Raw genomic sequence first — 26,314 nt, forward strand, 5'->3', positions numbered from 1 at the left:
TCTTGGAGCTGGCACACTGGGAAAGATGAGCTGACTGTGGCAGAGGAAGGTGAGGTGATAAAAAGCAGCTTTGCTTTGCCACCCTCTGCTCCACTCCATCTGGGCTGAGGCTGGTTCCCACAGTGCCTCCAACAGCTGGCAAGGGTCCAGCTTTGCTAACTGGTGGCAGAGCCCCGTGCTGAGAAACTCTCCCAGTGTGATTCTGTCAAAATCATCAAATTTGCACCCTCTGATTTACTCGACGCACAGCGAGGTCTGTCATGCTGGGGAAGTTTAAATCTTTTGTCATGAGTGTGCATGGAAGTGCTTTAATTACACAGTTGGGTTTCTTAGTAGAAAAAAGTTCATATTTTCCCCCAGCTATGAAAATGGGATCTCCAAATCCTCAGACTTGTACATGTGCAGTAGTCAGATGCATCGTGTCTCTTTCTTTAAACTTTCAGCTGAGATAGTCAAAGCATTTGAAAACAGGATCAGCTCTTCATAGGGGTAGGGAAACTGAAGCACAGGGAGGGAACAACTTGCTTACACTGCAGTATAAGGTCAGTCAGAAGCAAAGTCCCCCAGATTGCTTTCTCCCAAAAAAGTCCCTGGCCCAGACCTGTATTTTAACCCCATCTGAAAGCAGAAATCCCAGTAAGATACTGGGAGTCTGGTTGTCATTTACTGTAAGGAGCAGCAGAGCAAATGAGATTCAGTCCTTGGAATTTTGACAAAATTGTCACTGAAATAAGAAACACTTAAAACTGAGTATCATAAAAACTCATCATTTAGCAGAATCAGATGTCCAAAGGATTATCTTCAGAGGCCTTTTTAGACTGCTTTGGTAAGGAGCAGAAGGCACCAAGGCAGAGATTTCCTTCTGGTTTGTGTTCTTTTGCTGTGTCCCAAGTACATTACATTGAACATGTGACAAGATTCAGCTTTGTTGCTCAATGTCAACTCTAAGTGAAGCAGACAGAGAAGCCACTCCAAGATACAGTGGCTGGATGACTTTGAATTACTGAGTTATTGATATGCTGCTCTCCCTGAGACAATACAGTGACGTTCCATCTTGGTAACAGTAATGTTGGGTAAGGACCTCCTCAAAAAGCCTTGAAGTTGTCACTAAGGGTATTAATGATGAGGATTAATGACCAAATCAAGACATGCAGTTGGCTGCACCAGGAAGGGAGCAGGGCAGGCGTGACACAAGCACTGTGCCAAGCTGGGCTGCTCCAACAACATCTTCCTCTTGTCTGCAGCAGAGGGTCTGAAAATGCTCTCTGGCACGGAAACCAGCCCCAGGGCTGGTGAAGAGGCTGAGCAGGGGAATAGTTTGTGGTGTCAGTGGCTCTGAGAGACAGGTTTGACTGTGCAGGCTCTCGCTGTTGCAGGAGGAAGGTGGGCATTGGGCGAGCGGTGGCTCCTGCTGGGGCAGCCACGTGTCGCTCTTGGCTGGCCCTTGAGGGCTCTCTTATCTCCTTGTGTACAGCAGGAAGAGGGAAACTGTAGGAGGAAGCGATTTCTCACACGGCTTTGTATTTGCTTCTAATTAAATGTTGCTTGCTGGGCCCTGTTTTCCCACTTTTCACTACCAGCCGGGGATGGTCTGTATGGAGCAGCTTGGAGCTGACCACACACATGCTCACTGCACTGAGGGAAGCTGGAGTGACTTGCACAGGGAGAGTGCAAGTAATCCACAGAAGTTAATGGCCCAAGCCTCATGTTACAGTGGGCTGAAAGACGCAAGAGAGCTGATTTCTTTCAAGCAAATAAAATCAGCAAGACTAGTGAATTAATTCCCCAAATTGATACTTTCCTTCTGGCGATAGCTTGCGTTGTCTAGACAGGAAGATGTGTGCAATCAGCTTTAAAGATGCAGCTTTAAACCTCCCACGGGGGAAAGACCTAAATTCCTGACAGGCAAAGCTCTGTAGGGATGAATGGGAAAAAAATTACTGCCTTGTACTCTGAGGCAGTCGGTGTCTGTATCACACAGGCTCTTCCTGGGGCTCTTCAAAGATTTGCAGACACTCCTGCTTTTGTCTTGCAAAGCCCATCACTGTTTGCATGAAGACTTTCAATGTGCAGCACCTGAACTAGAAATTCCCAAGAACAGAAGTGGGAACTGAGGTGTTGCAGCTGGTGAGTGGTGCTACTGCCTGTTTGTGCCATTTGCAGCACGAGAAGGACATTCCCTACAGCAAGGCAGGGCACAGGGGCTGGGCACCTCATGTTCCTCTCTGTGCTTTGGCTGTTCAGCCCCTGCAGGAGCTGAGAAATCATTGCCCTTCTCTGCCCTGACTTCTGTGTTAAGAATATAAAAGTTATCTTACTTATTTCCTATGTATCTTCCCTTCTCTTGCTAATAATGTAATTCTAGATACAATACAATAATATTTAAACTCAAGAAAACATATCCAACATTGAAAGATCTAAATTTTGAAGGATTCACTAAATTCTCCTTGTATATGCATATGTTGTATCTATAGGTGACCACCTACAGAATCTTTAAGGAATTTCGTTTGCTTTCCAGCTCTGCTGTCGGTTTATCCCTTGGCTGCCAGACAGCATAAATAAGCAGTGTTACACACTTCACCTGTGCCAAGAGATTTGCTCTTTGTGCAGCACAGCAGAGGTGACTCTGTGTTTCAAATCCCCCCAGCCAGAGGCAATGCCAGCTGTAGGCTTTGGTTCATCTGAACCCTGGGGTAGGGATTGACTGAGATGGGAATTTTAAACTCTGGCTTTAAGTGCTCTGTGTTTGGAGCTGGGTTCTCAGTTTGTGAGGAGACCAGAGTTCTGAAATAGTGCAGGAGAAGAAAATGTGTTTCATATGCTTGATGTGTGGTCTCGATGGCTGGTCCCATCACAGGGTTGTGTTTAGGTGGGTACCTGGGCAGCTGATACACAGCTAAAGGCACATCTGCTCATTTTTGGCCTGCAGATTTGCACACGTGCCTTCCTGAAAATGGCACTTAAATCCCCTCCTTTGACTGGTATTGATCCATGGATGGAGTGCAGAATGAATGAATTTTATTTATGCAGGAGGTGAGATGATGGTTTTAATCGTGCCACACATTTCCATCTTGTTTAGAAATCCAATCATAGCAGCAAGCCAAACAAGAAAAGTCTCCTTGTTTTCTGAATGATGTTATTTGTTTATCTGCTAAAGTGCTTTGCATTTCCTCAGGTCACAGACCAGCCCATGTCTGGCTATGTTAATATTATAAGAGTTAGGCAAAAGCAAAGTTTAAGAAAAATCTTTCAACTGAAAGAAATAGGATCTTAAAAACCCAAAATAGAGTATGGAAAGGTACACATCATGTCTGGCCTCTCTTTCCCCTTGTGGCAAATGTGACTCAAAGGAGTTGGGTTTTTTCCAGCTTGATCTGTATACAGTTTGGGGGAGTTTTATTGTGAGTAGGTCACCTTATAATACACAAAAATATTTCCTCCCAGAGTTCTGTATTCATAAATCTTTCTTGATTCTCACTCTCTTGAAATCCAGATGATTTTGTTTTCTTCATGGAAAGAAGAGTGAGAAGGAGTGAAGGCACACCTTGGTGTGGGGCTGGTGTTCTAGTCCTGCCGTGGCTCCTGTGGCTCGCCGGCTCCCTCCCCACGAGATGGGCAGAAGAGCAATACTGAAAAACTGAGACTGTAGAGCAGCTTGGTTGTTGCTATGGGAGGAAAAAATGAATTTCAAAGTTATTATTTAAAAAACAGTTTTAAATCTTCACTTCTCAAAGTTTTTTTAAGGGTCACATTTATTCCTTCTTTGCTTTGCCAAAGAAAAGATCAGTGCTGTGGTTAAATACTAAAGCAGCTGCCTGGAACAGTGGAGATGAGTGTTTATTGACATTAACAGGTTTTTCTAGTTCAGCTTTGAGGAGAAATATATCTGAAGCACAGCTTTAATATTAGTGTTCTTTCATTGTTGCTCCTAACGAGTTTTTGTTTATAAAACTGCAGCACAAAACACTAACTGTCCCTGCAAAGCGGAATTAGCAACACTGTCCCCCTGGTACAGGTAAAAAGAGAGGGTTTATGGCATGACTGAAGCTATGTGGTAAATTGGAGGCAGATCTGAGTGTAAAACTCTGACTTTAAATTTCCTGAAGGGTTTCTGTGGACTGTGCATCTTCATTTTTTGTTCCCGAGTCATCCTGGTATGTTCTTAGCAAGGGAAAGGTATAAAGAAATGCCTATGGTAAATGATCACCCATAACCTCAAAAACATAATCAATTAGCTCCAGATTAGGACACACCCTTCCAAATGGGGATACTTGACTCTTTTACATATATTTTTCTTTGTCCTTGCATTTTATAATGCTGTTTTGATTTTACAATGATGTCATCCTGAAGCATTGCCATAATGCCATAAATTACCAAAAAATTATGTTGTTTTCTTCCACCAATCAAACAATTGATTTAAAATCTGGTCCTGTGGAGGACCAGGAGGCCTTTTACTGGGTGTTTTATACCCCTTGGCCAGCAGGTAATACAAACATTGCCATATGAACAGACAATCAATTCCTTTCTTCTTTAAGTTGTGTACATTCATACAACACACTCCCACAGCCATACACATTATTGGATGAACACGAACAGTTTTGCCTTGGGAAATGATTCTATACATGAGCAAACACCACTTAAAATTACTTTTAAAGGTGGCCAGTATTGAAAACTGTGCATGTAGCCATTTCTGTTACAGCTGCTACTGACTGTGCTCACTGGAGGCAGATTTTCTTCTGTAATTTATTATCTGTTTTCCTCCATTCCAGTCTCCCACCTATAACTCTGGGATTTTGTTCTGCCAGGACAGAGGATAGAGCAAAAACTGCTTTGCTGTCACTGTAATAACCTTCCTGTCCAAAGGATCCTCTCATCGTTGTAGCTGGATCCACAAAGAATTAGTCTGTCAGGGATGACAATAAACATGCTTAGTATTTAAACACTGCTCTTTCCCTCCTCCCCTTGTAAAGACATGATGGCTTTTGGTGATACAATGGCTTTTCATTGAAGGCCAGGAAATTTTGGATTTTGGAAGTACCATACTTGGGGTGAGCTTCTGTACAGCTCCCGTTGGACCTGGGCTATGGCCCTCCATGGATCAGCAGGGAGTGATTCCTACACTAATGCCTGTTCCCAGGAGATCTGTCATTTTGACCTCTGTTGCCTCTAATCTCTCCTACACTCTACACATTTCTAAATCTTGCCATGGCTGCCATGGTATTTATCACATTCTTGGCAATGCTGCTTCTCCAATACCAATGCCTGTGTTCGGAGTCCAGCTCTGCTCCTCCTCCCCCTTGCTCCCAGAGCCAACTGACATGTCTGCACAAAGTCTTGTGCCCTGTTTTCCCTCCTCACCATCTCCCAGAGCACCCGTGCAAGTGAGTTATCGGAGGTGTCTGAGCTGTGCCTGGGCTGGGTTCTGGAATTCTGTCTTGCACAACCCCTGCTTAAGGCCTGTTGACTTCAATGGGGCTATTCATGCAAGTGGAGGCTGCACATTTGGACCCTTGGGTTGTGGGATCTCTGGGGCATAGACCCTGTCTTTGTGTGCCTCGAAAATATGTGCTAGATGAGTTATGATAGCTCAGAAGAGTGAGTGTCGCTTTACATTTGCCATACTGAAGGAAGGTTGCCAGGATTGCATTGATGCTGCATGTGGTCCCCTTCCAGGGGGGAATTAATCCTTCTATGCAAAGATACCTCCTGCTGACTGGTGAAAAGAAAAAAGGGAAAAAACCCTGGTTTGGCCATGAATACCATTAGCTTAATCTTCCTTTTCTCTGATCTTCCAGTACTATTTGCTTTGTATGGCTTCATCAAGGTTTTGTATGTGGACAAAATAATTGAAAACAAATTTAGCATGTCTTGGACCATAAAGTTCCCTTTCAGCTGCATCACTGGCTATGCGGTAGATAAATGTCTGGTTTTCATTTTTGGTTATGTGAGAAATTTAGAACGGTTTGATTTGTAATTTTGAACGTTAATAAAGAAGGAGAAATTTCCTTCTCTCCTGGCCTATGGAGGCATTCTGGCTTTCTTGCAGCAAATGCTGTTTATAAAATGTTACTTAGTGCATAAAACTCTTTGTGTCCTCGAGGCCTAAAACCCCCAGTCTCTAAGGTTGATTACAACCTCCTTGTGCTGTTCAGTCACAAATCATAAATGCCATCTCTACCTGGACAGGTAATGCTTTAATGCAATGCCGGAGGAATGGCTGAAGGTGAACTAACAGCTGGGGGAAGGATGAGATTCAAAGAGCAGTGAATCAATCACAGATATAGATATATATAAGGAGGTGTGTCTGTAGATCTGTTTGGTTTCCTGACTTGAAGGCACTGCAAAGCCCTGTGTGTGACAATAATTCTTCATGTCTTGTCAGCTTCATGGGTACATGGAGAACAAACCCTTGGGCCTTCAGATCTTCATTGGCACAGCAGATGAGCGGATACTCAAACCTCACGCCTTCTACCAAGTCCATCGCATTACAGGGAAAACCGTCACCACCACCAGCTACGAGAAGATCATCGGCAACACCAAAGTTCTGGAGATCCCGCTGGAACCCAAAAACAACATGAAAGCAACGTAAGTATATTTTTTTTAATTAGCAAAGTTGAGGCTGATTAAATTGGTGTGTGAAATGCCTTCTCTGTGGAAAGGAGTCACTAAAATGAGCAATGGTGCCTGCGCTGGGGGGACTCCTCTTTTCAACACACTGGGACAATATATGAGTGTAAGACCCCTTTTAGAAAACTAGGAGCAGCAGGTACAAGTACTTGGGTAAAAGCTGCTTAAAGAGTTACCATTCATCACCTGACTCTGCAGTCACTTCTGCTCTTTATTCCAGTTGCTGCAGTGACTATGCTGAAATCACAGAATGGTTTGGGTTGGAAGGGACTTTAAAGATCATTTTGCTGCACCCCCTGCCATAGGCAGGGTCACTTTCCACTAGAGCAGGTTGCTCCAAGCCCTGTCCAACCTGGCCTTGGACACTTCCAGGGATGAGGCACCCTGCATTGGGGCATTCTGTGCCAGTGTCTCGCCACCCTGTAGTATTCCATCATCTTCAAAGTCAGAATGGATTTGTACTGCGCTAAGCAAAACCAGACTTGAATCTCAAGTCCTTATGCTGCAGGAACACAGTGAGAAGCAAGAGCAGCAGACAGTGGAGGAAAGGTGTATGATTCACTTTACAACATTTAATGGAAGAGAAAACATCTCTTCTGAGCTCAGCCGAGTGCTCTGGCCATGAAATCGCTCTCTCCTGTTGTAATAGGTTAACAGAAAATCAAGTACATGCACATCTTGTCTGTATTACTCCTTCCAGTTTTATGGAGGCAGAGGGATGAACTGGGCACCAGTTTGAAGCTTCAGGCTTGAATGTGTGCCAGGCAGCATAAGAGTGATTGCTCTGCAGAGGGAAGAGCTGTATCTCCATCATTCAGAGGATAAAATTGTCAGAGCAGTGTTATTTTTAAGCCCCCCTACTTCATCACAAAATCCACATTTTTTTTCAGAAAATATACCTCATTCCTAACAAGGAGCCCTGGAGTAATAAACCCTGCACATATGCAATGACGAGGAACTGTGTGGGTGTAGGAAACAGTTTGGGGTTTATGCCTCCCCAAATGTGATTTTAATTCGTATCAGAAGAAGAGAAATGATGTGTCTTTAAAATGATATCAAAATGGGTTGGCAGTGCCTGTTTAGTAACAGTGCTCACTGTGTCCTCTGAGGAGTATTGCTGATCTCAGATTCTGTAAAGATTAATTGGCCCATTCTCCTAATGCACACAGGCATGTTTGCAAGGTTACACTGGGCTCTTGAGAAGTGATATTAAGTCCACCAATATTAAGTTGTGGTGCTGATTTAAGCAATCCTAATCCTTTCATTGCTGCTCAGCCCCATTCTGCTCCTTACACACTCCCTTTGTTCAGGGACATGGTGAATGGGAGCAGAGAATCATTTTCTGTTCTGCCAGGCTTTTCTCTTGTCTGGGAACAACATCCCGGGGCTTTGGAGGTGACATGGACTCGTGGGGCTGGGCTGCAGAGATGGTCTAGCAGTACTACCCACCCTGTCCAAAAGGAGGAGAGAGCAGTTTGGTTCCTGCTTTGCAGCTGAATTCCATGCTTGCTTTACAAACTGGGGGGAAATGTGCCTGGATGGTGCATGCAGTGGTGATTCTGTAATTGGCTGGTTGACTGCTGAGTTCCCTGTGGAGCCGAACTAATCTGCCATGTGCAGGCAAGCGCTGCTCTGCAGTAGTCCCTGGGCACTGGGCTGTCTGGTGAGCTGGTGGGGCAGGCTCCTGTCCCACGGTGGGCTCTGCTATCTGTGTTCTCGTGCTTGGCACTGAAGGGAGATAAGGGGTTGTAATGTTTGGAGAGTGGCTTCTGCTGTTGCCAGAGAGTGAGCAGAGGTTTAGCAGCATCTGTTAGAGTTCAAGAAGCATTGGAATGATACCCTGAGGCTCATGGTGTGACTCTTGGGGATGGTCCTGTGCAGGGATGGATGACCCTTGTGGGTGCCTCCCAGTTCAGCATATTCTGTGATCTCTCATGTGCTGCATGCCCGGGACTTCTTCCCCTGTGACTGCTAAAATGTTGATATGGAGGTCCTAAACAGCAAGTGTTTAGAGGTGTTCCTAATGCAGAGGTCAAAGCAAATCAGCTCAGCCCTCGCGGCTGCCCCCATGCCCAGGCTGTGTGAGCAGGGACATTAAGCTGAGTGTGTGTTTGGCAGCATCGACTGTGCAGGGATCCTGAAGCTGCGCAACGCGGACATCGAGCTGCGCAAGGGCGAGACGGACATCGGCCGCAAGAACACGCGTGTGCGCCTCGTCTTCCGCGTCCACATCCCCGAGGCCAGCGGCAGGATCGTGTCCCTGCAGGCGGCATCCAACCCCATCGAGTGCTGTAAGTACCCCTGAGACTTGCTCCTTCTCTTGCAACAACCACGTCCTTCTGCTCCAGGCTGGTGCTGAGGGGAAGGATCCCACCGTGCTCTGCGCTGGCCAGGGCTCTGCCACACTTCGGGTGACCTGTGGCTCTCACCTATGTGCACTCCCTGTCCTGAAAGAAGCTCAGGTGGCTGGTGGCTCTTCCAGGTGCTTAGAGCTTGTGAGGACAGCAGGGAACATGGGGGATTTTGCAGAGTTTATTTATCAGTCTGTTGCTGCTGGATCCCTCTGGCTGTCAGGAGTTTCCTGGGAGCAGGGAGCCAGTGTGTGTGTGTGTATAGCAGCACAGGTGTGTTCTTCCTGTTTGTGCATGAGCTGCCTGCTTTCCTGGTAAGGGCTTTATTTTGAGAGGAGGCACAATGAGAGCTTGTTATCCACAAGCTGGCAGGTGGTTGGAGGTTTGAATTCAGCCTTGAGACAGATCGTAGCACTATGGCCAGTCCTGCCTGCCAAAGGAGTGACCACAGCCCTCTGATCTGAGCTGTGGCAGGAACACAACTGAAATGGAGGAACAGATTTGATTTTGAGACTCAGGCACATTCTGGTTGTTGGTTTTTCTAGCTGTCAGGGCTAAGGGGTGCACAGCTCTGGAGGCTGAAGCAGGGAAAGCACAGGGTGTTCTGGTATTCCCCTAAGGGACAAGAAAACTCGCTGTTTTGATTTCTGAAGTGCAAATCCTTAAAGTGTATAAACTGAGAAACCTACACCTCCCACGCATTTTAACATACTGGATCCTGAGAAAGAGAGGCCTCTGATGAGGTGCCTCCTGTGTCACAGTCATTTCTGGAAGGGCTCCACCCACTTTGCTGGTTCATGTGCATCCTGTGATGCTTTTTGTTGGTAAATGGTGCCTTTTCGGCAGTTTGGGGATTTCACAAATACCTAATGAACAGTTTTCCTCTCCCTTTGTTGAATGACTCACCCCTTTAGCAGAACCTGTCTTGCTATAAGTCATGTGAAGAAAGTAATTGAAGTGTTTCTCATGTGTTTTATTTATTAAGATGCAGGTTTACCTAAATAACAACTGCTTAGAATGAGAGAAGAGCCAGTTTTGGATAGGAAATCAAATTGGAGGGTGAATTACTGATGGCAGCTTTTTATAAAACAGTACAAATGAATAATGTCCAAGGCTAAGGAAAGGATGATGGATATGTATGATCTCTTGGCAATGTTTATGAGAAGATACCAACTGTCAGAGCATTTTAGCAGCTGAGTCAAGTGTCTGGGCACTGTGATGGGGAAGGGAGAGTAGTGGGAGTAGCCACCACCTTTCTCCATAGGAAACATTCCTTTATGGGACCAGATGGCTGAAACAATAGTGGCCTCCACCCCAAACATGTCCCCGCTGAAACAAAGGTCTATTTACTAAAGGAAACCTTCAATTGGGAACTACTGGGGTGGGGAAACTCCAGGTGTAACTCCTACACCCACTGTGCAGGAAAACAACAGCAGCCCAGAGGAGACAACGGATGGTCCCTGGGTCACACAGGGAGTCCCACAGATCATGCCTCACTTACTCAAATCCTCCTCAGGAAAAGCATTCTGAGTTAGCCAGGCATTTCTAGGGCCCTTCCACAACTGCATATTGTGTTTGTGCCCATCACCATGGAGCGTTCAAGCAGAAATCTGGTCACAGTTTACAGAATAAATCACATTTTTCTGAACTGTATGTGCACACCTAATTTGCCTGTGCAATTACTGCAATGGTAGTGGCTTGGCTAAGATGACTAAGCTTTTATTCTGAGATGTCTTTGCATTGATTAGTCTTAGGGATGTAAAAAAGCCAAGAGTGGAGATACCAGTATAAGTGGTTTATTTTTAAGGGTTTTTTATAATTAACGTGTTAAAATTTTGACTGCATAGCAGACAGCAAAGCTACAAGAAAAAAACATTTCTTTCCCAAGGAAATAAAAAAAGTTTTATTTTTGGGATACTGGACATATGGGCAATTTGGAGAGATATGTTAAGGCCTGTGCTTTTCTGAGCTTGTGGAAGCAGAGCACAAAGTGATCTGGAGAAATAAGCCTCTTCCATTCAGAGGGTATGTTACATATTTAGCACTGTTTTTGCGTTTCAGTAGCACTTCCTGATCTCAGCCCAGTTCTGGGAAGATGGTTATAAACATCAGTTGGCTCAAGCCAGCATTAGTAATTCAGACGGAATCTCACTGGCAGGGGTAATCTCAGCTTCTCCCCGACAACCTGCACATATCGCAGAGCTCCCAGTCAGTCTCGGGTAAGATCAGGTTCCCTCCCAAGAAGAGCTGTGTGACATTTTCTCCTTCTCCGACTTCCCACCTTTGTGTGTTGCTGGGATTTGCTTTTTTTCTCTTTTGTTGGCCCTTCTTTTTTTTTCTTTTTTTTTTTTTTTGACATGACCCCCTGAGAACCCTTTTCCTCAGGGACTCTCCGTGACATCTCTTCTGTCTGGTAGCCGTTAATCATATCCCGCTGGGAAAGCCTCAGTGAGCAGCAGCTCCAGGATAACTGGCCACTTCCCTCCCAGTGGGGTTCCCCCGAGTGCTGTTGCTACCAACAGAACATCTGAGTGTTCTCCTCAGCAGGAGCCGATCCCAGCAGAGAATTCCCACTGGTGTCAGCAGATCATTATGAGCTGCAATGAAGCAAGAACTGTGAAGTCTCTGCTTTTCACAGGGCCATTCGGTTCCACCTCATCTGTGTCACATTCAGCGCTTGACAGATTTTAGGAGGGGATTTCACAGGTTCAAAGCATCATCCGGAGCAAGTTCCTCCCCAGGCAGTTGTGTGGGAGGACCAAGGAGGTGATATGTTGTTAAATGATCAGTTGTGCCTTAAAATGGACCTCATATCCGGACAAGGCTGCACATTCAGCAGCTTGCAGCATTTTTGCCTCGTGTTGCCTGTTGATTTCTTCTGAAGCCACTGAGGAGGCAAAGGCATTTGCAATCCCTCTGGCAATTGTAGCAACAGGCCATCCCTTAGCTAGGTGTAAAAAACACTGTCTTGTAGCTGTGGTGCCCTAGAAACAACAAACCGCTCAGCAAATCAACTGTGGAGAGGTTTGCCGCTTGTGAAACATTATTTTCAAACCATGAAGACAATTTTGTAGCAGTAGTTCCATTCCTCTGATTTGCCTTTCACCATGAGCTAGAGCGCCTTTTTTGGTGAGTGAGTAGTCTCTGGTCTTACAGAAGTTTTTGACACTGGGCTCCATCTTAAACAGATAGACCTCCTGGCAGAGGTCAATCATGACACATGGTAGCTCCAGCAAGCTGCCTCAAGCCTCCCCAGCCTCTACTTCTACTCATCTGAACTGTCCAGGAGGAGCAGGATGGAAGAGAGTCCAGAGCAGTCACATAAGCCCCTGTAGGACAGCTTGTTTTACTCCATTCTGTCAGCAGCCAAAAGCTTCTTTGTGCAAGTATCTGTGAGATGTGAGGCTTAGGAGTATCCCTGACTGTCCCAGTTTTTATTCTAATGGATCCTGCGTAAACCTTCCCAAAGTGTGTTGCAGTTCTTGTTTTGTATAATCCATGTTTGTTGATGGATGTTGTGCCTATGAATCCCTTAAAATGCAAACGATTGCATTTGGCACGAGAGAAGGAGAATAAAATCTTGTTCTTATAATAGATATTCCGAGGTGGTAAAAAAACAAACAAAACTTATTGCTAAACAACTCTGTGTCCATCTAAGGAATTTAAATAGTTTCTATTATTGACTGTATTTTGTTCCATTAAATTGGGTCAAATATCTTATTTCCCTTTAATCAATTTCCCTGGAAGTTTCCTTTATTTTTCTCTCCTTCTAGTAGATTTTCCCATAATATTAGACAATCTGAGCCTATGATTTGTGACACATTAATAACTACAGAGGAAAGAGCTAGTCATGTAAAAGAATGTTGTCTTGGCAAGCCAGTGAGTGCTTTTCCTCAGCTGGGAGTTGTGCTGGTTGGAATACAAGGACAGGCAAGAAGGAGCCCTAGTTTATTCAGATAGAAAAGCAGAAACAAATGGTCTCTCTGCATTTGGGAGATACCTATTTGCAAGTTTAGCCATAACGATGTTATTATGGGAGTATCATGGCTTCCAGATGAATTAAATGAATTTTTCCCCCTTTCCTTTCAACTTCAAGACAGTCACGCAGCTGGCTGTAAAATACAGCTGACATAAAACTTGATGCTTTCTGTAAAGAGAACATTTTCTCTTCTTAAAGCACAGAATGTAAGAGCTAATTCTGACAACATTTGCCACTTTTAATGTGCAACCAAAATATTTCAGTCTTTAAAGTGTGAGTCAGACTGAAGGGAAATGCCTGCCCTTTTTGCAGGCTGCAAGCCTTGCTCCAGAGGCAAACTCCTGTTTACTTCTTGTCTTTGCAGTGCTGCTGGTGGTGAAAGCAAATGCCCCAGCACGTTACACAGAGCATGGATTTCTGAGCATACTTTAAGTTCAGCAGCTCCCCTCCACAAGGGATTAAAGGGAAGTGCTGTGCATACCCACAGAGATGATTGACAGAGAAATGAACCGAGGCCATGGTTTTCCTGTCATTAATCACACACTGGTTTGGTGAGCTGGCTGTAGTTCATAGAAAGTATCATACTTATCTGACACTGCTGCCATCAGGGCTTGTCACTCCTCCTATGTGAGGACATCATAAATTATGTGTGGAGAAGGAGCTGGAGAAAAGCCCTCTATTTTTGGTGCTCTTTGCATGGATGGCTCTGCACAAACTGCTGATTAAGTTTTGCTGGCAACAAATTGGAAACTGTTGTCATTCATACTGAGTTCTTTTCCTGGCGTTTAGACTATGTTTTTAAGCTTTCCCATGTAATTACAAGGGTTGGAAATTTGCTTTATTTGCTTGATTCTTAAGTCTTCCACTACCCCATACTCCCACCCTCTGATTGCTGCTAAGTTGTGTTGCTGATGTCTACCTGACTACTAGAGATGTCTCCTGCCTGTGGTCCTCCTCTGCCTCCCATCCTGCAGCTACCCAGCCTTCCCTTCTCTTCCCACTGGAGAGCTCAGGTTGCTTCAGCATGTGATGGATTGGATCAAAATCTCTCACAACATTAATGAGTTGGATAAGCATTGGACACAGGAGTTCTGCTCCTATCAATCCTACCACAGGCAGCTCATGGTAAATACACACAGTGTGACAGCAGGAACGGAATATTTACTTTGGCTCATTGAGGTTTGCACTGAGGTGGAAGAATTAATCCCATAGCAAATTACTCCTCTGCTATTGCTTTTAGGGGTCAGGGTTTTTTAGCTGCTCTTCTCAAATGCAGCAGAAATCAGTGGCTGGATCCAAGAGCCTTTGGGAGTTTGGAAAGACTTGTCAGGAGTGGTGAGTCATGGCTCAAAGGCTTCTAGCCAGCTGGAGTGAGATGGGGCTTCTCTGGGCAGGGTAAGGACGGGGGGGCTCCAAAGACAGACATTGATATTTGGTCTGGTGAGACTCCTACACTGCGGGTGCAAGTTGTGACCTCACCTCTTTCAAGTAGCCACATTTTTGTGTTTACTTGGCTTGTGATGGTGGGTAGAGGTAATTAGAGGTGATGCTAGCTTTGCCCTCAGTGAGCTGCAGGTGAGCCTCAGTCCTGCACCTTGAGATCAGGTATCACAAGGACAGGATCTCTTTGACCCCTCCTTATCAATGGGGACAACAGCTAAACCTAAGCTCTGGATTCAGTGTGGCAGGTGTCAGAGAGGTGATGTGGTGCAGTTTTGCTCTAGCAGGTATTCATCATAGAACTACAGAATGTCTTGGGTTGAGAGGCACCTTAAAGATCATCTTGTGCCAATCGCCTGCCATGAGGCAGGATCACCTTCCACTGGATCAGGCTGCCTTGTCCAACCTGGCCTTGTGCACTTCCAGGGATGGGGTATCCACAACTTTTCTGGGCAACTTGTGCCAGGGCCTCACCACCCTTATAGGGAAGAATTCTTTTGCCATAGAGGTTGGCATGGAGGCCTCAGCTACTCTGAAGAAGGCAGCAGTGAGGTAGTGCTGGTTCTCTGAGGCTGGGCAGTGTCTGGGGAGTGTCTCTGCTCTGGAAGCATCAGTCAGATGTGCACTGCTCTGCACAGAGATCACAAGTCTGTTCCTGCTGAAGGGGAGGTCACAATAATGTGTTTTGCTTTACTTACATTACCCCATCCAGCCCTTGTTCGTATGGCACATGCAGGGAGAGATTGCTGAGACAGTTCCTCTCTGGAGGCTGTTAAGAGACATTCAGCTTTGATTAAGACTCCTCATAAAGCGAGTCAGCTTTTGGGCAAGACCAGGCAGCACTTGGAAGGCCTCCCAAGCTGGTGGAAGGAAACACGATGCTCAGGCAGGGAGAGAACTGCTCATCCCAGGAGATGTGTGCAGGAGGAGCATTGACAGGGAGATGGGGGGAGAAGGGCTCTCAGGAGCTGGGGTTACCTGAGGAGCACCTTAGGGAGTACAACTGATATTGTCATTTGTACCCTGCTAACAGCAATGGCTAACACTATCCTGGAGGAGATTTGAACACAACACACTTATCCAGGTCATTAGCTGTCTCAAAACATAATTTTTTCCCCTCTAAAATTCAAACATTCTCTCTGCTGATAAAAGGAACACTCATGGATGCAGCAGGCAGGTGGGAAAGGAAGAAAAACACCTTTATCTGCTTGGCACACTTTCTTAGGGTCAGTCTCCTTGTGCATCCCATGTGAAGCATTTGGAGTTTTAGGCCATCTTAACCTGTCCCTCACCTGCTGCCACGGGGAAGGGATGAAGGCTCAGCCCCGACCAGCACTGGGTGCACATGAGCCTGGGTGGGCCATGGGCAGCAGCGGCTCGTCCCTCCAGGCTGAGGCTCGTGGGGTGGTGCAGAGCTCCAGGACAGCAGCTCCCTTTCTCTCTGGTGTCACTGCATGCATTGTATTTCTTGGCACCAGGAACCCATGACATCTTGATTTGCAAACAGTCAAATAAAATAGAAAAATAATGTCCCCTGTTAATAGGTTGACACACTGCTTCAGGCCAAGTGTGAGTATTTCTATAGCATTTGCTTTGCTGCCTTATGTCAGTAACTGTTGCTATTGAAAGTAAACACCCCAACTGGTTAAATCAACAGTGTTTTGTTTATTCAAAGCTCATAAACTCCAGTAGCTGTAGGTCACTTTATGAAGTGCCAACCCCTGGGGGAAGAGAAGGAATAGTGTGAAATTATTGCATGCAGTCCACCCATCATGAGCCTTAGAGGAAGGGGATTTATTGGCAATTAATATTTCTTGCAGAGGAAAAAAAAAGTAATCCTATTGAGGCAGCTCCACACTGAACCTTGAACCTCCGTACTGGTGGAAATGGGGTGAAACGTTACAGGTTTGAGTTAAAAAAAAAAAAGAGACCTTGGAAAATGAAAACTGGATGGATATTCTTAAGAACACAGAGCACCCTTGCCCATCTCAGTCTTCCAGGCAGTGCTGCTGAGGCTGTCTATGGTTGGGAAGGAGGACAGAAGGTCTTCTTGCACTTCCCAAGACCCAGGATGCACATTCCCACTGATCCTGGGTTCCCTGGTAGGTTGCAGTGTACACAAACACTGCACTCTATGGAAATTGGACAGGGGTTTGGTCTTCAGCAGCGAGATCCAAAAGTAACTAAGATGAGTCAGGCAGTTATTTCCAGGCTAAAACTTGTCCTTCCTCATCCTGAAAAAGCCTTGGGAATCACTGATCTGTGGGATGTCAGGTACCAAGCTCTCTATTACCACAGTGAAGTCTGAGAGATGTAGGTTAATTTGGAATTTTGGTGACTTAGGATGCTTTGGAAGTAAAGTTTGGGCATGGAATAGGAATAAGTGTCCCAGGCAATGCTTACATCCATTTTCTCTTGACTATTGTAGATATGTTTTTTGATGATTGCTATTTACTTTTAAGATTTGAGGTTAAAGAACTGTCTTTGTGACAAATCCAATTATGAACTCATCAAAAATTATAGTATTTTGGGAAAAGATTTAATCATACAGGCATGTGAAAGAAATGATCAGCTTCTGTGAAGATAATCTGAATATATATTTTTAATTGGCAGTATCTTAGCCCAGATATTGTTACCTATTTGAAAGAAACAATGAGTCATGAGATTGTTTTAAATGGATTACAGAAAATGCCTCTCAAATAGTGCAAGAAAGTTGCAGACATTGAATTGGCTGTGTCTTTAACAAGAGCAATGTCTCTGTGTTGTGACTGAAGGGTTCAGCTGAGCTAGTAAGTTGCCCCCTGTGGCTCCAGAACATATGAAAGGTTTACTGCTGGTGTTTTCTCACCAAATAGCGAAGCATTTTCTTCCTATGATGAGAGACTTTGCACAGCTCTTGCTGTGGCCCAGATCTGTTGGGTTTTCAGCTCTCTGAAGGCTGCACAGCAGTAAAGCAGTGCCAGGTCAGGTCACAGACAGCCCAGCCCTGCCTATGTGTGAGTGCAGGGCCAGCTGAATGTATAGGATAGGATAGCATTGCTTTATTTTTGGCTCAGCAGCCAATGGTGCTCAGTGAAGACACAAGTGCTCAGGGTCTCTTTGTCAGAGAAAGTTAAAATCCAGCCAAGGCAGCTGTTAAAGAGATGAGCAGGATCCTCTGGAGGCCTTTCCAGTTGGGGTGGATGAATCTGGAGGAGTTTGAGTGCAGGTCATGAACTCACAGCTCAGCAGACCCAAACTGCTGCCCACCTGGTCTGGTCACAGGGAAGCTCATGATATTTTCCAGCTGTAGGGAACAGTTCTTGCATCTTCACTTTCTTCAGCTCCTGCTGCTTGATAGCGAACAGTTGGAATGGGTTTGCAGGAATGGTGACCAGGATTCTCCAAAGCTTTTCTGACCATGCAAATGGCTGTTTTATTGGGATGAGAGGAAAGTATGTGAAGAGATGGCGCTGTCCTGGTTTTGTGGCTGGGGAAAAAGAGAATAACCTGCCAAAGTCACGCTTGAAGTTCATGGCCAAGAACACTAAAGACCTCAGAAAGCCTTGATGACGTATGTGCCCATCTGGATCCCACCCTACCTTTTCTTCCTTTCTTTCTTTTCCTTTTATAATCAATCTCAGTCTGTGACACAGGGCCCTGCTTCTCAGATGTTCAGACTTCTGCAAAACATCTTGCAGAACTCCTGGGCTGCAGCAGTCCTGGTGTGACCACCCTGCTCTGAAATGTGGCTTCCTGGTTGCCCCTCTGATGTGCACAGGGCTTGATACCTGCACATGGAGACAGCTTTTATTGGCACACACACTGTGCCAGGCCCAGCACTGCCCCTGTTGTGTGGGAGGCAGTGGGATTTTGTAGAAAAGGCTCATTTTTTTTCCCCCTGTTTGAAGGAATTCAGTGTTACTCAGTGGAATCCTCTCTGCAGGTGGAATTTTTGGGCTCTAGGGCTGTAGTGTGCCTGCACTTGAAAATTTGGCCATTCACTTGGAAACAGACATGGGCAAGTTTCAGCTCATTCATCCAAGCTGTCCTTTCTCAAGGACGAGGACTAGGGCCAGCACAGCCGAACTGCTGCAGCCAGCTCCTGAATGTTTCCAAATAAAATGCCTTGAGTAAGTTTATTTTTCCCTCTCAGGCCTAAATTTAGCACCCTGGAGAAGCTGCTTTGGCAGTCAAGGGATGGTAATGATGACAAGATCAATCTGTGGATAGTTCTGGGAAGATTTGGAAAGTCCTGGTAAAAGAGTTGGTTTCATTCATGTTTGCAATTTGTCCACAGCCCAAAGGTCTGCTCATGAGCTTCCAATGGTTGAAAGACAAGACATTGACAGCTGCCTCGTTTATGGAGGACAACAGATGATCCTGACTGGACAGAATTTCACAGCAGAGTCCAAGGTGGTGTTCACAGAAAAAACATCAGGTAAGGCATTTTTTTTCTAACTTTTGCTAATGGGATAAGGCAAATCTGTAGTGCCACGTCTCACTGTAAGATTTGTGCTTGTGATTAACCCTACTCAAGTGAGTAATCCCATTCAGGTTCATGTAAGTAAAACCATGTGAGTAAAATTAGACTTGGGAGCAAATATTTGTGTTATTGGTTCACAAGAATGCGAGCACTGGGAATCAGCAGGAACAGGATATGTTATCAAAGAATTTAGATGACCGTTGCATGTTCCTGTGTGCTTGTTCAATCTCCTGGTTAGTGAACACTACTGTAGAAATCATAATTGAAATGAACATTTTTTTATTGATGTGAAGTACAGGCAAAGATTGTGTTTTCTTCCCTTTAGAAAAATCATTGGAGAAAAATGTACAGAATGTATGTTTTTATATCAAAGTAAAATTATTTTTATACACACAAAGAAATACAAGAATGCATCAGTTCATCTTCCATGTTTTTTATTGTGAACTTTGTGCTGTTAAGAAAACTTGTGGCTCCTAATTTTCTGTTGGCAAGCTGAGATAGAGACACCTTAATCCAGCGACTTGCAGGGGTTTAAGAAATTGCACGGCCCAAGAGAACTTCATGTGCATGATCCGTGGGATAATGCCTTTGGAAGAAAGTAGGAATTGAGACAAAAATGATTGTATCTGGGCATCAGCTGGGGAAAAAGCATTCTGTGGGTCCCAGCTCCTTCCCACAGCACCAGCAAGCCAGGCTATTTCACAGCAGGTATGAAAGGCTCTGAAGAAATGTGAAGGTTCAGATGAGCCTTGCAGTCAGAGGAATTTTTATGGCACGCTGTGTTTCCTTTTAAGCCCATGTATGAATTCCTTCCCACTGTGCTGCCACTGTTCCATGGATGTCAGCGAGTTGTGGAGGTGCATGGGAACACACTTGGCAGCCCATGACAGTACCTGTCCCAGGAATGTTTTGCTGTAACTACAGGAGATGATCCACTCGAAGGAGAGAGCTCTTCATGCCATTTCGAGGAAACCTCCAAAATGCCCTGCCCCTATTTCCATATAAGAGCAGAGAAGGCTCTGGCTGGAATAGATGTTAGAAAGTAAAAAGAACAACAACATTTTCCACACTAAATCTAAAGCTTTTCTTCACTGTTAGGGAAACTGTGGTTTTTTTGCTTCTTTTTTTACCTCCTGGTAGGGGAGAGCCATGACTTATCCCAGCGTCTGTGCCCAGTCTGGAGCAGGGATTTCCTTGCTGGTGTTCCATATCCTGCCTGCCTCACCACCTCTCAGCCTTTGCAGGCAGTCTCAGTCTCCTGGACTTTGAATAAATGATTGGCAGAAGGGCAGCTTAGAGCATGGAAGGCCCAGAGTCAAATCCTTGGTCTGAGTCAGAAGTCTGTGTGGTTTGCAGCAGGTTATCAAGGGACTCTGCTTCATGCTGAGCCAGTTCTCAGTGTATCCATGCATTGTTCCATAAGGCACCAGCACCTCTTGCAGAGATGCCCTGAAGTGCTTTTAAATGAAGATTGCCTTATTTAATAGGTATATCCTAAGATGAGAAGGTTGAAAAGCTGAGCTGGATATGCAGATCATGCAAGAGCTGATCAGACTGGCTGACTGCACCATACTGAGAATTCAGCCTCTGTGCTTGGTTCATCAGAGGTTGCTGAGTGTCCGAGTCTGCCTGGAAATTAGGGTATTGTGCACCTGAGGTTTTCAGCCTCCCTTATTATACCCTGTATACAATTCTAAATATCACTGGTGGCCATGCCTAGTTGGCCCTGCACGGTGCTGCATGAGCATAGAGTGAGTTCTGCAGCCTGCTTTATCGATTTGAGAGGGCTCTGGGTGGAAGGAGGAGGTGGATCCTGCTGCCTTGGGCAGCTCGCTGGCTGCACCCCCGTCTGCACCTTGCACAGAGCATTGAGGAGCTGCTCAGAAGCACAGCAAGCCACAATAAACATCCCTGTGGGTGGAGAGCACATCGCTGGCGTGACCCTCTCATTGTCACGGCGCTGCCCTGGGAGCCTGTGAAAGAATCACACCTTTCTCAAGGCAGGAAGATGCAGCAAGCTTGCAGGGGAAGCTTGGTTTGCTTTGAGTTTCATTTTAACTGCTCACAAGCCTTGTCTGTGCTAGCAAGTGGCACTGGATTTGCCATTTTGCCACCAGCTGTGGCTCTGCTGGTAACGACAATGCTGAGAGCAATAGTGTGGGTAACCATTTGGTAGCTTTCATACACAGAGCTCCTGGGCTTGGCTTGTGTGTCCAGAGTTTAAGTTGAGAGCAGCAAGGCTCTTTTTCCCCCAAAATCATTTGTGCAAGTATCTTTGTCCGACGAAATATTCCCCTGTTGTTTCATAGACTCCAAAATCCTGGGAGCACCTTGAACTTGGGATCTGGATCAGTGTCTGCTGAGAAGCAGCAATCAGTCACCTTACAAAACTGGGGGAACTGCAGTTGGGGGTCACAGTTGTAAGTTAGGTTTCAGCCCTCAGGGGAATACTCAAAACCTATTTCCATCTCCTCTGGATCTTAGAGATGGTTCTTCACCCAGTACTTGCAACCCAGAGGGATGTAGAACTGTTCATAATTGCAACTAAAATACAGCTCGATTCTAAGAACTATAATGAACAGCTTTTATTTCTCTGTTTCACGGAACTATAGAGATGTATATTTTTCCATAGAAATACCAGGAAAATAAGGACTGTTCCCCACATTATGCCAGGATGTCCTTCTGAACTAACTGTGCGCTGTCACGCAAGCTGTGGCAGGGCTGGGACAGTCTCTGGGGCTTGCAGCAGGAAATGGCAGCAGGAAGCCAAGGAAAGAGGCTGGAGCTTCGTGCTCTGGGGGATAAAGTACTTGTGTTTGAAAAGCTGGGGCATAAATAGCATTAATTTGCTTAAGGATAATATTTATCAACATGCAAGCTGTAGACTTTTGAGTTTTTGTAAGGTTATCTGTTCCTGATGACAGTCTGTAATCTGTAGCTGCTGTAAGCAAGGGGAGCTCATAAATCCAGTAAGTCCAGCACACAAAAGCAGAGTTTGGCTGAAGGAGTTTTAAGATCTGAACTCAGAGTCATGTAGCTGAGCCCCAGCTAAATAAAAATAGGTCAGGGGAAGCAAGTAGATTGGATTGTACAGCTGGAAATTTTTGAAGTGCATGTATTCTTTTAATTTTCTTCTGAAAGAGCTTGAAAAGCAGTCTTACAGCTATCATAGGTTTGGAATATGCTGGATGTCAAGGGTGTCAGTGTTTGGTTGGGGCCCAGATCTTACAGTACAGTTAAAAAAAGATTTGGAATTCCCCCTTTTATTTATTTTAATTGTCATGTAATAATTTGCAAATCAGATGTTGGTTGCATTGTGTTTACTCCCCTTTGTGTACTGGTTACTGCTGCTCTGCTGTCAGTGATAGGGGAGTTTTGTGTTTCTCTGGGAGAGAAGTGCAAATGGAGCGTGATTTCCCTTGCCAAACTCTTCTGGTGGCCACATGGACATCATGAATCATCGCTAGGACAATGTGGGTGGTGGAGGAACAACCCAAACAGAGTGTCCATCCTTGGAGGAGATCCACCATAAATCTTTCAGTCCATCCACGCAGTGCAGGGAGAGGAAGTGGTGCTCTCTGTGCCCTCTGAACCGGTGCAGCTGTCCAGGCCCCTGAAGAATGGACCTTCAAAGTCCCTGTGACAAAATTAATCTTTCCAGCTCTGGATTCAAGCAGTGGTGCTTAAATGTCTGCTGGTTTCAGGAGAGCTCACCACAGGGCAGGACCATCATGTTCAGTGTGTCAGTGGTGTTTCCTCTGCACAGAATGCACCTGCTCCACGCCCCAGAAACAAACCATGGGGAAGTGCCAGTGGGTTCTGACGCCCAGGAGCCTTTCACTATAGAAAACTGTGGTGAGGTGGCATTGTGCCCTGGATAATGTGAACAGAAGGTGCTTGTGTGTTGCTTTGGATGGGAGGGAGGAACCAGGCTGATGGTCAGCTCCTCTGTGGGAGCCGTGAAAGGGAATTCGAACACTGTCTACAGCAACGTTCCCCTTTCCTGTTGTGTCAACCCTGAAATTCCTCACCAGATAACCAAATCTGTCTGTAGTCTGACAGTGTCATGACTGATCCAAAACTCCTGGGGAATGCAGAAAATAGCAAACTATTTTCAACTTTTAATTTTGTGAACTTAATAATGCAAAATTAATGGTGCGGTTTTCTCAGGCAAATTAAAGATTAAAAAAAACCACCAAAAACTATTTTTAAAACTTTTTTCCAAGATCCATCCAAAAGAGATGTTTGCTGTTTGACCAAATAAACAACTTTAAATGTTGAGTGCAAATGCTGAGCTCTAGTCTCTCCGATTTTCTAAGTTAATGAACTACTGTTTGGGATTTTAATGGGAAAGGCTAAGGAAAAGAGCACAAATATTTGGGAATAGTTACAGAGTTAGCAAAACTCAGTGTGGTACTGTAATCTTACATGTTTCAGTTTGTTAGCAATATGTGAGGTTCTATAGAAAGTATATGAAATAGATTTTTTTATCTTGTTATTTTCCTGATAGTTTCAAAAGAGCTCATTCCCTGTTCCACTCAGTTTGTGGCTTGAGTCCAGCATGTAAAGCTGGATGCATATCTCATCCACCCCAAACCTGCAGAGTGATGGGATGGACTGAGGGAATAACTTACAGATGTCTCTGTTCCACCTGATTTTGGCATCAGCTGGAGGTATCACCTTCCAGGTTCATCTCCCTCCTCAGTGAACCAAAGTAAGGGAGTTCTCTACACAAAGGTGTCGGAAGTGGAGAGGATCAGGGAGGTTTTGTTCTCTTTGAGTTTCTTTTCTGTTACTTCTGTGCAGAAGAGGGAGGTGTCTCAGCAAATCCCACCATTAGTGAACACTGAAGGGCAACAAGTGCTAAGCAGGAGAATTAGGCTTTGCCTGGTTTTGCTGTGCAAATTAGAAAGTTTCAGGGTAAATGGGGCACCTTCTGCTTTTCCTTGCTATTACAGCTGCTAAAATCCAGCAAGCCTTTCTACCCAAAGGTTTTTCCCCTGGCTGAAATGTGCTACCTGCCCCAGGTGTTCTTGTAATCCCATGGGACAATCATCAGACATCAAACTGGGGATCCCAGAAAACACAGCAAAACAGGAAAAAATCTAAGGCTCACACACACAAAAATGCAGGAGAGTGTAGCTGCAGAAACGGAGTTGCCATAGCTGTGAGAGACTCAGCGAGACAGGGTGGAATCCAGTGTTTTGGAAGGTTTCCCCGTATGACACAAGATTTTGGAATTTTACAGCTGGTAAATCCTTATTAACACAGGCAGCCACTACTGGCCTGGATTCCCTGGCTCACTGTTTACTATGGGGGCGCCTGGTGGAAGTTTGCCTGGTCCTGATTATTCAGCTTAATTGTTTAGGAAGAATATTAAAAAATAATAATTCTTGCTATAAACAAAAGGCCGAGAGACAAGATCCCATCACCTGTTGACAGAAAATTGATCATGAAGAAAGCTGGCATGGGGAGTGGAATTCCCTGTTCTCCCACTTAGTCATCGCATCCTGGTGTGACTCATTTTATTACATGGAGGTTCCCAGTGGTTTTATTTTGAGAGAAGCTTTTGTTTAATAATTTATACACACACACACACACAAACACACTTAGAATCTTAAAAAACCAACAAATCTATTCTGATGAATTGGCATGAGGAATTATTTGGAAGAGCTCTGGAATTAAGTACTGTTCCTGCTGCTTCACTGTTCAACGACTGTATTTATGTTGTATTTTAATTTGAGTTGAATTCCTCAACAATAGATGGGGAGAAATCTCCTCTAGACTTGTTCTCACTGTGCAAAATGTCAGATTTGGGGCTGGGCTGGATGGTGGATGACTAATCCATTGCCCTTTTACCTCCCAGACCTTGACTTTGGCCTTGGTGACTCAAACTTATGTCCGCAGTGAAATGAAGGCACTGAGCTCAGCTCACACCAAACAGAGCTCCATTAACTGCAGTGGGCAGTCTTGCTTCAGAAAGAAAAAGAAATACATGAAAATGAAGCTCAGTAAAAAATTCAAGAGTTCTACTTTTTGTGAGTTTTAAATACATTCATGCTGTGTTTGCTGTAAAGTTTGAAAATTACTCTGAAGTAAGACCTTAGAAGAAGGCAGCTGCTTAGAACCAGATGCTCAGCAACCTTGTCCTGACATGGAGCTGAATGACTTCCCAGCTGGACTCAGAATTTGTCCCTGAAAAGGGCAGCAGAGACGCTGAGTGAGCGTTCCTTGCCTGTGAGGTTTCCACATCCCACAGTGGTGTCTGTTCTGCTGGAAAGCATTCATTGCTCGTTCTTTTGTTCTTGGGGTAGCTCTGAAAAACCTTGTCTGTTTTCCAGAGATGTCTGTCATCTTCTGATAAAGGCTGACAGAGATAATTGTTGTGCTTTTTTGGAAGACTTTCCAAGAAACACAATGAATAGGGACAATTCAGTGCCAGCCCAGAGGGAACTCTGCAGGCGTGTGTAGTGGGAGCAGCTGTCCCAGCAGTTACCAGGCTCAGTTCCTTTGGGGAACTATCACGGTTTGCTGCCTGGGAGAAAGGTAACAGGTTGTTCATTAAGTAATTTGTGTAATGCTTGACTGAAAATCAATGTTGGGTTTTAGGCATAAAATCATGTGCAAGCATAGAATCCCATACAGGATCATCACAATAGTATATTTAGTTTTCAGCTGGAGAGAACTGCACAGAAAATTTCCTGAACCTCTCAGTCCATCAGTCATGCTTATTCAAATAAAGCAGTAAGTTTGTTTCTCTGCTAGTTACTGACCCCAAAGTCATGAGTAAGGGGTTGTGAATAATGTGTAAAGGCTGTAACTGGTTCAGAAAACCTTTAATTGGCTAATTAAAAAAGGCCTTATAATGGGCTGCAGAGAATCACCCACAATGTTCCTAATGCAGGCTGACATTTTGATTTTCCCCAGTTTGAAGCAGGACTTTTGGTATGATCACAGTTTGAGTTAGAAAGGGTAGAATTACTTTCTTCCAACAACTCATTCATTCCTCCAAAGAGTGCTGACACAATCAGATCTCTCATCAGGGTTTAATGCTAAGTCTCATAGCCCTGAAGCAGCACAAAAATCTCTATTTCCTGAACATTTCACTGACCTGTGGTGCTAAAGACTTGCCAACTAAGACAAACCATTAAATGAGTAGGGAACCACAACAGTCAAAATCCTGCATGAGGCAGCCGGGGCTGGTAAGACCTCAGGGGCTACATCCAAAAATACTTTATCATCTTTAATGGAACTACTGCTGTTTCCAGAAGCACAGATTGAATTCTCCATGCTGGGGGTAGAATCTGAAAGGCACCACACATGTGGACGTGGCAGCAGAGTCCTGTGGGACCCAGGCATGTCCCAGGACATCCCTGCCATGCCCCAGCTGGGGCAGCCCAGCACCGAGAGTGACCTGCTGAGCACACACTCCCCATTTCTGTGCTTGTGCTC

At 45.0% G+C, this 26,314-nt stretch overlaps 1 protein-coding gene across 7 annotated transcripts in view; it reads left to right on the forward strand.

Moving 5' to 3' along the window:
* The window catches only part of NFATC2 (nuclear factor of activated T cells 2), a 90,688-nt gene that overhangs the window by 24,143 nt on the left and 40,231 nt on the right, over positions 1-26,314 (forward strand). For all 7 annotated transcript variants that reach the window (XM_071572720.1, XM_071572716.1, XM_071572714.1 and 4 more), the window contains exons 4-6: positions 6,383-6,585; positions 8,746-8,918; positions 18,677-18,817. In XM_071572720.1, coding sequence (XP_071428821.1) covers positions 6,383-6,585; positions 8,746-8,918; positions 18,677-18,817 — 517 coding nt within the window. The remainder of the gene's footprint in view (positions 1-6,382; positions 6,586-8,745; positions 8,919-18,676; positions 18,818-26,314) is intronic.

This window comes from Pithys albifrons, chromosome 18 (genome assembly GCF_047495875.1).
Source record: "Pithys albifrons albifrons isolate INPA30051 chromosome 18, PitAlb_v1, whole genome shotgun sequence".
Taxonomy (NCBI): Eukaryota; Metazoa; Chordata; class Aves; order Passeriformes; family Thamnophilidae; genus Pithys; species Pithys albifrons.